Source organism: Pyrus communis, chromosome 4 (assembly GCF_963583255.1).
Source record: "Pyrus communis chromosome 4, drPyrComm1.1, whole genome shotgun sequence".
NCBI classification, from domain to species: domain Eukaryota; kingdom Viridiplantae; phylum Streptophyta; class Magnoliopsida; order Rosales; family Rosaceae; genus Pyrus; species Pyrus communis.
The window spans coordinates 8953324-8965762 of NC_084806.1; the positions used below are offsets into that span (position 1 = coordinate 8953324).

The 12439-nt window shown below is 36.2% G+C and overlaps 3 protein-coding genes and 1 pseudogene across 5 annotated transcripts; 1 reads left to right on the top strand and 3 right to left on the bottom strand.

The window, feature by feature from the left end:
• The first annotated feature begins 3469 nt into the window (after positions 1-3469).
• On the top strand, positions 3470-3940 carry LOC137732639 (pectinesterase inhibitor). The gene has a single exon (XM_068471941.1). It carries the CDS (start codon positions 3470-3472, stop codon positions 3938-3940), a length of 471 nt encoding a protein of 156 aa, XP_068328042.1.
• A 186-nt stretch (positions 3941-4126) lies between these two features.
• LOC137731910 (stress-response A/B barrel domain-containing protein HS1-like) lies at positions 4127-5910 on the bottom strand. 3 transcript variants are annotated; one of them, XM_068471168.1, is made up of 3 exons: positions 5742-5910; positions 4872-5055; positions 4127-4574 (listed from the first exon to the last, which is right to left on the bottom strand). In XM_068471168.1, the coding sequence occupies exons 1-3, from the start codon at positions 5879-5881 to the stop codon at positions 4530-4532; spliced, it is 369 nt and encodes a 122-aa protein (XP_068327269.1). In that variant the 5' UTR covers positions 5882-5910; the 3' UTR covers positions 4127-4529. The 3 variants fall into 3 exon arrangements, with proteins under 3 accessions (XP_068327269.1, XP_068327268.1, XP_068327271.1); XM_068471167.1 differs by having other exon boundaries at positions 4127-4577; XM_068471170.1 differs by lacking the exon at positions 4127-4574 and having other exon boundaries at positions 4704-5055.
• Positions 5911-6539: 629 nt separating this feature from the next.
• LOC137730707 (stress-response A/B barrel domain-containing protein HS1-like) lies at positions 6540-7482 on the bottom strand (annotated as a pseudogene).
• A 175-nt stretch (positions 7483-7657) lies between these two features.
• On the bottom strand, positions 7658-10158 carry LOC137732382 (galactinol synthase 2-like). Its single transcript, XM_068471692.1, has 4 exons — positions 9827-10158; positions 8763-9083; positions 8479-8613; positions 7658-8052 (listed from the first exon to the last, which is right to left on the bottom strand). Exons 1-4 carry the CDS (start codon positions 10115-10117, stop codon positions 7828-7830), a joined length of 972 nt encoding a protein of 323 aa, XP_068327793.1. The 5' UTR covers positions 10118-10158; the 3' UTR covers positions 7658-7827.
• Positions 10159-12439: the final 2281 nt, after the last annotated feature.

The following is a 12439-nucleotide window of genomic DNA, read 5'->3' on the forward strand; positions in this document are numbered from 1 at the left end:
CGTGGGCCGAGACCCTACCTAAGCTTCCTAGGATAATTTGGATGCCCCGATTCCATATTTGACATCTGATTAACAATATTCCATTGTTTGGGTATAATTTCGCTAAGGTCCGCCACTTGGAACATTATAGCAATCGACGATCCGACCGTTGGATCGGTACCAAACTTTAATACATTATAGTACGTAATATTTGAGGACTATAAAAACTTACGGATTGGGAATCCAACATACGGATATTTCCAAATTGGATTTGTAAGTTCGTAAAATAAAACGTTGACTGCCACTTGAATTGTGATTGGCGGAGATCCGACCGTTGAATCATGGTAAAATTTTATTATGTTGTTTTAGAAGCATAATGTGGATCTTTGGAAGTTACATATCAGAAATTCGAGGTGCGGATCTTCCGGATCGAGTTACATAGGGTTATGGACCCTACCGTTGACCTTTGACCGACAGTTGACTTTTGGTCAATGGGTTTCAAATCATTCTAGAACGTCCTTGGGGATGTGTTTTATGTAAGTTATGTGTTTGATTGATAAGGATTCTAAGACGTGATTAGACATTTGTTCTAGGCGACGATCGTTCGTGACACCTTGATATTCGTTCTAGAGAGTTGTAACACAAACTTCAGGTGATGGGGTCTTTTCCTTGTTATAGTGTGTGTGTGTGTGTGTGTGTGTATTTATATGATTGATAGTTTCCATTTATGCATTTGAAAAAGAATTTCTTACATACACCTGGATTAGACTAAAGTTTATAAGAATTAGCAAAACGACAGAATTTATGAATTATGCTACATCCTACGGGATGCACAGTTATGCTTATAATCTTTGATGCCATAATTATATCTACGGCTATGAATGTCAGTATGTTGATTAGAATTATCGAATCATTGTGGCATGCTTATATTTATGTAGTTTGCTCATCATTGCTGCATCTCAGTGTTAGTGCTCGCCCAAGGCCAGGGCTAGTCTTTCACGTGTATGTTCACCTCCGTACCTCATGCTAGCCTTAGATCCAAGTAGGTGCCAGTCCTGTCGTACTGGTTGCATTAGGCAAATCCGACTCTTAAGTGATCGCGAATAGCGCCATTTTTCGCGTGATTGTAGCACTATAGCGTATATTATGATTACACCTAGTCTTGTCGTACATGTCGCATTAGGCAACTTCGACTTGTGTGCTAGCATAGGTTGATGAGCATCATTTCAATCATACAGGTCGTGTTAGGCGACTCCAACTTGTGTGCTAGCATAGATTGTTTGAGCACCTGATTTTACTTATATTACTATGGAGATTTTGTGATTTTGGATATCCTGCCCTTAGTTACGAGATATTGTGTCGTAATGAATTCTTGAGATTTTGCAGTCTACGGTAAGTATTTTTATACTATACATAGTAAGTATATTTTGGAAACATACTTGTTTTACGACGAGGGGTTATAATGTTTTCAAAAAGGTTTTTATAAAACTTTATTTTCAGACCCACTCACCCTTATTTTTCGCCTCTCCAGGTTTTAGCTGCCAAACTTTTGTATCGACAAGGATTCTTAGAAAATCTTAGTATAGGTGGCTACCTTTGAGGGTATAATCCTTATCCTACCTTATTGTACTTTACTTATGCTCTGTCATCACGTGTGAAATGGATTCATTTCCACTCACAACGCACTCTTATATTTAGGCACTTTTAGGTTTAAATTTATTCACATTTCCACATCACTATACTTTATGACTTCATCATCCTCCTGGTGTCGGCCAGCACAGCTCGATTCGGAGTCCAGGTGGACATTCCGGGTCGGGGTGTGTCAGCAAAACTAGCCCTTTATCCCATCAAAATAAAAAATAAAAAGCTTTCACCTCTATAAAATATACTTCAATAAATGTTTACTTATCACGAGAAGGAATAATGATATGAAGGATTAGAGATGAGATTGACATCCCCTATCTTGATAATCTCATTACATTGATTTTCCGGTACGAGATACCTTCACTTATTTTATTTTATTTTTTCATTTCCTTACTTATTAGTAAACAGATTAATGAGAATGTTGACAAAAAAATGATGAGAATCATATTTATATTTTTTTCAAATCGATAATTTTAAATAAACATACGATTTAGAATCATATTCATTCATTCTTTCACTCGTTATAATTGGGTAAAAGAATCAAGATAGAGATTAGGTGGAGGAGGTATTGTGTACCAGTGGAAGGTCTTCATGGGCTCAACGAGGTTGACCAGGTTGGCATAGGATTCGATGAGTTGCTCGATCTGCGTCTCTGAAGTTCTTTGAACTTTGCCATCAGAACATTTTTTAAGTCTCCTCCCTTTGCTTCCTCCATCTCCCAAACTTCTCTGATCATTTGTTTTGATCTAATCCTTTTTCAACTCACCATTCCTGCTACAATTTAACTTTGTTTTTTGTCTCCTCCAAATAAAAAATAAAATAGATTTTGTTTTGGTCTGCTTGTATGTATATTAAAGGCATCAACTAAATAATTTAAGAGCACTTCGTACTATAAAATTTGATGTGACAAATGTTTGATTGATATTAATATGAACGTTATTTTACTATTAAGTAAGACATTGACTGGTTCATAAGGTCTAATTAGGCCTAATCCTATTTAGGCACAAACTTGACATTATGCCATTGGCTCCGCTGGAGAAAAATTTCTAGATCCGCCACTTGACTACACGATGTTCTTACGTTGTGAAGGTGTCATGAAATACATGCATTCCCAACTTAAATTACACTCATCCTTCAACATTTAAATGCATGTTTTTCTTTAAAAAATATTATTATTATTAAGGGGTAGTGCATGGTTTAAAATTATTACAATAATTAAGGTAATTGAAAATTTTTGAACCCAAGATGCATGTGTAGAACCCAACACCTTATTCACGAGAGATTTTTCTGTGTGCCAATAATATAGATACACCAAATGTCACAATACAAGTGATTGGATACTTAAAAAAAAAAAAATTAACACTTGTATTATGAGACTTTGTGTACTGTTTATGTTCCCGGCACGCTGAAAATTGTCTCCCTGTCTCCTGTCTATTGAACTACATGCATTTACACTCGTGAAACTCCAACGTGTAACCGTGCCAGAATGACATTTAGTCCACTTATTCAAATTTTACCTGTATTAATGTATCTAATTACTACAATGTTAACAATTGGCAGTACACACCGACTCTCACCAAAATGCTTGACTGCATTTAATTACGAATTACCAATTTGCAAAAACTGCCGCATTGCTTTTAAATTACAAGACAAAATTAGACCTCACGTGAAGAATCAATATTTTTCATATTTTTCTTACTCAGCAAGGAAACGTTACCTCCCATTAATCACTATATAAACAACTCACACTTTCAACACTTCAGAAACCCTCAAAGAAATGAGAAAAATGTGTTCTTCAGTTTGTAACCCTAGCTTCATTTGCATTCTGCTAATCTCTTTCTTGATCATGACTCCTTCTCAGGCATTTGATCTCAATTCTATATGCAAACAATCCATGAACCCGTCATTTTGTTCTCTGCTCTTAAGTTCGAATCCCCGCGTGACTGAGGCACTTCTTCGCAGCCTGGCCGGTGTCACCGTAGATTTGGGATATTCCAATACTACAGCCACTAGAGATCACATAGTAAAGTGGAAGAACCGGACGGACAATCCAGCGTTGCGGCTGAGGTACACATCTTGTGCCGGAAATTACAACGAGGCCGTTGCAAATTTCAAGGAGGCCAAGGAGAAAGCGAAGGTTGGTGACTACAATGGTGTGAGAAATGCAGCAGCTGGTGCCTTGGGAGAGTTCAATGGGTGTTCAGAGAACTTTAAGCAGCCACCATCTGAACCAACAAGTCTCTGGCAAGATACTAAGGATTTGCTAAATCTTTCTAGTATTATATTAATTGTTTCTAATACTTTGCTTCACAAATGATTTATGTTTCCTTTGATCTCATGGATGTCGAGTTCGGTTACTTTTAGCGAAAGAATTCTCTACATGTCTTGTTTTTACTTATAGACTTTCAATTTGAGTTGTGTATTGAACAGTACTGTACATCTAAGAATCTCTTCTTTTTTATTAGTGAAAACGATCCGATTCCCTCATCATAAAACACAAAAATAGAAGATTAAACTTTCGGATTCATGGAAAAAGACTTTGATTTACAGTCAAGTGAAACATAAGACAATCAGAATTCAGATCCTATCTTACCATGGGACGAATAATGTACTTCTTCGGCGTTGGTGGCTGATAAACGCTCTATCAAAATTTCAAAAGTTACTCGGAAACCAACTCCTCAAGGGCATGTTTGGTGCTTAGAATTGCGTTAGATAACTCACAGGATTCAAGGTATGTGTTAAAGTAAGAAAGGACGGTCAAATTCCAAGTTTTGTCCAAGTTAAAGGAATTAGATCGATTCCATTCTTGCAATTTCGAAGTTGGCCTCCATTTCTTCATGCGTCACATGCCCGAAGTACAATGAGTTGTCCAATCCAATCCCAAAGAATCCGAGGCACCAAATGCATTACAAATCTCCCTCTCCCCGTCTCTCCTCTGATGCTCTAACATACTGCTACGGAGGGAGTCAGCATAGAAGAGTTTAAAGACATTATTAGTAGGGTTTAACTGACTATTAAACCAATTCAATAGCATCAACACGAATACAAAGCAATGCAGTGAAAAATTGAGGCAAAACCAATGACTTAGAAAACATTATCTCCTCTCTTTCATTATTTCATTCTACATAGGGTTTGTAAATCAGGTGAAACAGACCTGAATCAAACTCTTACATAGAAAATTAAGTTCCACTCGGAGAAACAGGACGATATATGACACCTGGGATAGTCCTTCCGATTTAAACACTTACTGCCGTTGGTTTGTAATCGATCACAAGGACTTTCTCCACATGTGAAAGGAACAAATTTGCGAAGTCAACATGGGCAGGATGAGCTACGTACACGTACTCTGCAACACCCTCCGTGCTCTCAAAGGTCCACTCAAAGATATGAGTGAAACCTTGATTCAGGTTCTCAGAGCTCACGTCCTTTCCCCTGATCACAAAAACATGAACCAAATACTTACATCATTAACAGAAACTTGTCTAACTCAGGAGAACGCTAGTTGAATTTACCACTCGTTCGACAGCTTTAAGGGAAGGGGGAATTGCAGCAGTGATGTCCATCTCTTTGATGATAATACTATACGGCCTCGTTTGATCTAGAGGACTGAATTTACGTGTTTGTCCATTCAAATCCAATCCTAGAAACCAAACGAGGCCTATATTTGACACAAGCAACTCTAGTGTGATATGCCAAATGTGAAAACAGTGAACCTTATCTTACCAATTCGAGTTTTTGGCAAACATACCCACCCAATAAAATTAACTCTTTTCAAGAGAAAAACTGCAACTTTAACCAATAGCTGAAGCGTTAACCCCCTTCAAGCATCAAATTTTGACTAAAGCTGCACCCTTTGGAGAAATGGCAGCTAAATTTTGCCTAAAAATCTAGGATTTGAGGACCCATCAGACTCCCACAGTCAAATCAGCACCAAAACCTCTGTATTGATCAGACTGGGGAAAAGCTAGTCTAAATCAAAGATCAAATTGCAATAAAAATCAGGTAAAAATGCATCAGGATTCAATTCTTTGAATTCCAAGCAGGAACAAGAAGAAGAATTGAAGTTAAATACAAAACATTATGATTTAACAGATATTACAAGTAACTTGGATGATTACCAGTTGAAAGATTTCATGGGTTCGATGAGGTTGACGAGGTTGGCGAAATCTTTGATGATTTCTTCGATCTTATTCTCTGCGATTCCGTCTTTGAACTTTGCTAGCACTACATGCATCACCACTCCCTTTGCTTCCTCCATCTCTCTCTCTCTCTCTCTCTCTCGCCAAACCTCGTATTGTATTGTACATGTATTGAAAAGAAAACGACGTGTCGTGTGATTGTGTGGACTCACATTCTTTTACATTCATGTATTAACATTAGTCACCTACTTAAATAATTCAAATTTCCCTAAATTATGAAGAACATTATATCGTTTCCATAGACAGTTTGACATGTTACATTTGTAGAATATGATCCGAACAATTAATTCTATAGAATTTTGTTTGATTATACTGTTAAAATTGCGTCAACGACATGTTTAAACTACACCGACAATATATTTGAACTGCATCAACAATATATTTGAACTGCGTCGACAATATGTCTGATAAGATCAATTACCTCCAAAATAGGAAGGTTTGAGTATTTTGTGACATAATAACTAATAAACCATGGAAAATTGGGTTTTAGTATTGAGGAGGAGTGGACACTAGACAGGTTAAATTGCATAAACAATGATCCTTGAGAGTGAAGGTATGCAGATTTGGTCTTCATAAGGCCCTTGGTTAGGCCGCACCTTTTTCAATGGCATCATGCAAGCAGTGTAAAATCAGATAGAACACAGTGTTCTGTTACAAAGCTAATGAAGTTCCAATCAGTGCAATAATAGGCATGATTTCGACAGTTCTTGTTCCGATTTATATACCAACTGTAGGTGATTTATACTCAAACACGTAGATTTTGTCCAAATGCGAATCGAAAAGAGTTTGCAAAATCAACATGAGCAGGATGAGCTATGTACTTTGCAACAGCCTCCACGCTCTCAAAGGTAGACTCAAAGACAGGACCAATGAGTCATTCAGACTGAGTTGAAAACTTTCGGTTGCGATGGATTGGAAGAGATAGGAGAATTTGGTTTTAGCGGGCTTAGCTTATCAGCAGGTTCTCAACGCCCACAAGCTTTCCTCAGATTACGAAACATTAACAAACAAAATGGATTGAGAAGTTATGCTACTAATGCTTGACACACAAATTAGCTGCAACTTCTCTGAATTCCTGGAAAACTTTGGTTAAGTGTGGGTGAGAAAATTCTTCAGCCATACACGAACAAAGACGATAAATTTGTGTCAAATAGTCTATAAAAAAAACTAGGGAAGTATTTCAGGTAAAAGATTGACGTTTAAGTCAGATATTCAGCTCTTTGATCTTACATGTATTATGTGCTTAGGATGATACAATCAACTACGTGTGTGATATATTGTCAAGATTTCAAAGAGACGTGTCAGAATATACATTATATTTTATTCTTCAACCTCTTTCACCACTCCCTTTGAGGACCCATCAGTTGCTCAAGAACCAATCATATAACTTATATGCTGGGATTTTTGGCCGCTAAATTCTTTGGTTAAGGATTTAATAAACAAGATTTAAAGGACAGAAATCTAGGGGTATAGGATATACCGAAACATATATTAGAATTTTCGAGAGTGGAAGAAGTCGGTATTATTGAAAGACTTTATGGGTTCGATGTGATTGACGAGGTTGGCATAGCTTTTGATGAGTTCTTCAATCTTACTCTGCGATTCCTTGTTCGAATTTTGCTAGAAATACATGCTTCACCACTCCCTTTGCTTCCTCCATCTCTCTCTCTCTCTCTCTCTCTCTCTCTCTGTGATTTTTTCCCTTTCTTAGTCAACTGCCAATCATTTCATAATTATTGCAACCATTCCTTGTTTAATTAAGTGAACCTACCAAATGAAATATAAAAATTAATAAAAGGTGTATAAAAGTAAAAATAAGTGTGTAGATAGCACCACTTACTATTTTATTCGCAAACTCGGTTCACACTACAAACACAACCCATATATATATATATATATAGAGTATTAATAGGTGTAGTTTCCTACAATATACAAGTTGGTATAGCTATGTAGTTCTTACATATAGGTGTGGAACGGCGTCACATTAAACCCCATAACCAGTTGATCAAGCTGCAGATGGTACACTTCTTTGGTCATCATCGTCAGTCCCAGATAATGCGGAATTAAAGGGTGGAAGCTTCACATGCTCCTCAGCCTTCACCACACGACCATCATTATTGTAATCCAGTGAAGTGTCATCATAAATGTCCCACCACCACTTCACCAGCATCTTTATGTCTTCCCTCTCCATATGCTTTTCCTTTCCTGTGTATCTCCATGGTTTTGATCCCTACATCCCACTCAATTTAATCAAACTTCGGTTTTGCATCATATACTCATACTTATGTTGTCAGATTGTGAATTTAAAGTGTTTATTATGGAAAAATTGGACTCGATAAATGATCCACAATCTCATATGAGAACATTTCCTTCTGAATTATTTAGGCAATCTTTGTATGTGGCTGTAAATTTGAAGTTCTGTTTTGGCAAAAATCAACTTCATCCACCATCAAGATTCACTATCTAATTACATTTCCTCACTCATAACAAAAATTGAATGATATTTAAGTGATCAGTTTAATGATTTATTTTGGTAAATCCAACTTCATGACTGATCAAGATTCATAGTCTAATTAGAGAATATTTATGTATTCGTAATGAAAATTGAATGATGTTTAATTGATCTATGCATAGATGAGTTATGGTTATAACATACCGCAGCACAGTAATGCACAACCTTCACTTTGTCAAGGTCCACATTCTCAGGGTGGCGCCACAACATAGCCAAAACAAGATTGTATATAGGTGGGATAGGACTGTATATGTCCTTGAAGAACATGTTCAAAAAGTCCTGCATATGATCATCAAAATTAATTTTCAAATTGAATCGATCGCACACAATTATAATTTTTTTCCTTCAAAAAACCCCAAAATGTCTTGCGTTTGTGGCCCAATTAAGTGCAATATCAACACAGAAATATAAACAGATTATCTTGTTACCTGCTCGGCGAACGAGGAAGGAGGGGTAACTTCAAGGGTCTCTAGCAGATCATGGTAAGTTAGAACACAAGGCTCAAAGACAAACATGCCGGCATTGAAGTAAGGTGGTGGTGGTGAACCCAACTCGGCCGGCCACTGCACCTTCTTAGGGCACTGCTGGCAGTATCCAATCTTGTACTGTGGAGACGCACTCCATGTCTTCTCACAAAAGCAATCCATCACAGCATAAAAACTGCCCTCAGGCATGTCGAAAAGGTGATCAATGTTATCAAACACTTGAATGTCTCCATCCAAGTATATCATCTTCTCATACTCCATAAACTACAAGTTGATACACATAATCAAATTAGTTTACACATATGGTAGATAGTTGCATGATTGAAATGCATTTACTACTTGTAAATCATTTAAATTAGGAAAAGTATTCTCTTTTGCCTCACCATACAATTTCATATGTTGCGCTTATAGAATATAATCTGAACCACTAATTATGTAACATTTTGATTAAACATATGGCTTAAACTGCACCAACAATATGTATAAACGGACTGCTTAAACTACACCGACAAATAAACTGACTGCTTAAACTACATCAACAATCTATTTAAATTATATTGATAATATGTTAAATTGTACAAAAGATATGATAAACTGCACCGACAATAAGTTAAATATGCCTAAATTGCACTGACAATATGTTAAATATGCTTAAAATGCAATGACATGCACCCACAACATGTTTAACTGCATCGACAATATGTTTAAATTGCACCGACAATATATTAAACATGCTTAAACTACATCAACAACATGTTTAAACTCCACCAATAACATGTTTAAACTCTACCAACTACATATTTAACTGCACCGACAATATGTTAAAAATTCTTAAATTGTACTGACTATGTTAAACATGCTTAATTACTTCACCGACAACATGTTAAACATGCTTACTTTACCGACAATCAATTTAAACTACACCGACAACACAACTACACCAACAATATATTTCATTGCACAAACAAACATGTTTAAGCTGCGTATATTTGACGAGAGAATACTACCTCCCAAATACGAAGCTTGGAGTAGTTGATGACATAATAAGCCATGGCAAATTGGGTTTGGTTTTCAGGAGGGTAGACAGGCTCAATTGCATGAACAATGCATCCTTGAGACTGAAGAATCTGAAGGTGTTCCTCAGGAACATCAGGCAGAACAGCCACCACAAGAGGATATGCAGATTTGGCCTTCCTTAGGCCCTTGGCTAGGCCAACTACCCCTTTCCAATAGTCTCCATTGCCAGCCAAGAAGGTCACATAGGCCCTCTTTGAACCGTTTGTCTCTGCAGGTGACATATTTGGACAAAAGTTGGGCAAGAGATTACAGAGAATTTGAGAAGATTATTAGAAGTAGAGAACAAGAAAATTAGATGTTGAGGAGTAGTAGTAGTTATCAGTTTATATAGAGGCATGAACGAAAAGCATGTGTATGCGGTGGCATGAATATGGGAGAATTGCCAAGGGTGGAAAGTTTCGTTGAAGTAAATGATTCTTCGTAATCTTTCTAAATTTTGCAACAAGTGGCAAGGAAAAAGTGACAAGTGCAATTGTTATATTAAAATATGGTGTTATGAATTCATTTTTATTGTCTACTATTTTTTTATTACAAGCGATATTCTATACCAATTTATTTTAAAAAGTGAGAGAATTTGAAGCCAAGTTGTAATGAGTTAAAGAAAGAAAATCTAACCACTAGGACAGTCCCCTACTTAATTACTTCGACAACTCATTTTCTAACACATAAACTTGTAACATGACATAACAATAATATATGATGCTTATGAGGCTTAACTTTTCCTGTTTGAGCTCAATACTCAACCCATAACATATTAACGATTTGATATTTGGCAAATACATGATAGTATCAACTATGTATATGTACTGAAAGTCAGTATCCATACCAGATATTCTTTATGTTCTAACATAAACGACACAAATTGTTATTTATGTTAATTTTTTTAAACAAAACGATAGCGATTTATTGATGATTAGGAAGGAAATTTTCAAATTAAATATCATGAGTGTGATTTGGAGGTACTTCAAACTAAAAAGTCATCTAAAAAAAGCTGACTTGTCCGATCTATTTGTGTCAAACCGTCGGGCATGAGTAATACGAAAACCAGAGAGAAATACAACATGGCATGCAAATTCAGAAGCCATATGTCATGCATGCAAATATCATCAAATAAAACAATTTTCATATATCAAAGAATATTGCTCTCATTAGACGTAAGCATGCACAATCTGTATATATATTTGTTTATCCTCTTTATCTTTTACTTCTCTTTTCTTTGGTGAGAAATGAAATTAAAGCCGATCGTATTTCTGATCCTCGATCGATATAGGATGTATATTGGTGTAAATTATAGAGATTTTCTTGATCTCGGACATTCATTATTTCCAAGTTAATATATAACACAAATTAAATTTTGTTATTTCTAGCTGAAGCTTCAAAAGATAGTTCAGAATTGTAATGTTTAATTTGTTTCCATTTCCGTTTTAACTCAGAAATTCGTTCATGGCAACTTAATCGAGGAAGATTTTTCTATATGCTACATACCGTTTCTTGAAAAAACCTACACTCCCTATGGAATATACGCAACTTAATTGTAATTGAAAGACCATTAAATATAAATAGAGGAGTGATATTTACACACTCAATTTTATTTCTCACCATTTCTTGAAAAACTACACTCCCTATGGAATATAATCAACTTAAAAGGCCATTAAATATGAATAGTGAAGTGATATTTACACGTCCATTTTTACTTCTCACTGTTTCTTGAAAAACTACACTCCCTATGAAATATAATCAACTTAACTGCAATTGAAAGAGACCAAGATTGTCTCCTCTCCTACTTTATCAACCATTCATTCTATACCAAGTTAATTTAAGGTTCCAGATTTCGCCACATCACCAACAACACTCAAGTTTCTTTAATGCCCAATTTTTCTGCCTTTCCCTCCCACTCCAATTTTCCTGCCGTAAAACCACTCTTTTGTCTTAGCAGCAATATTTGAGGATTTTCAAGAACAATATGGGGAATCCCTTGATTTAAGAATAAAAAGTACCGTTGATGATGGTGAAGATGTTGTGTGCACAGTTTTGCACCTTATGGTGCTTTTATGGAACCACATGTGAGGTGGAAGAGAGATTCAACTGTTGGTTCTGCAAAACAAATATTTTTTGTGAAATTTTGAATCTGCAGTTTCTGGTGCTTCAGTCCATGTGTTTAATTTTGATTCTGCAGATTTTGGTGTTGCAGTATAGGCTTATGAAATTTCGTTTTCCAGCAAAAGCACTCTTACTTTTGTCTTAGCAACAAAAACATAGTATATAACAGACCAAATATATAAAACATTTCAGAAACAAGGCAGCGCGCCTAAGGCAGATTGGAGGGGGAGGGAAAGGCAGAAAAATTGGGCATTAAAGAAACTTGAGTGTTGTTGGTGATGTGGCGAAATCTAGAACCTTGAATTAACTTGGTATGGAATGAATGGTAGATAAAGTAGACGGGGATGGAAGGGGATGGAAAGTAAGAGGGGAGACAATCTTGGTCCAATTGAAAGGCCATTAAATATAAATAGGGGAGTGATATTTACATGTCAATTTTTACT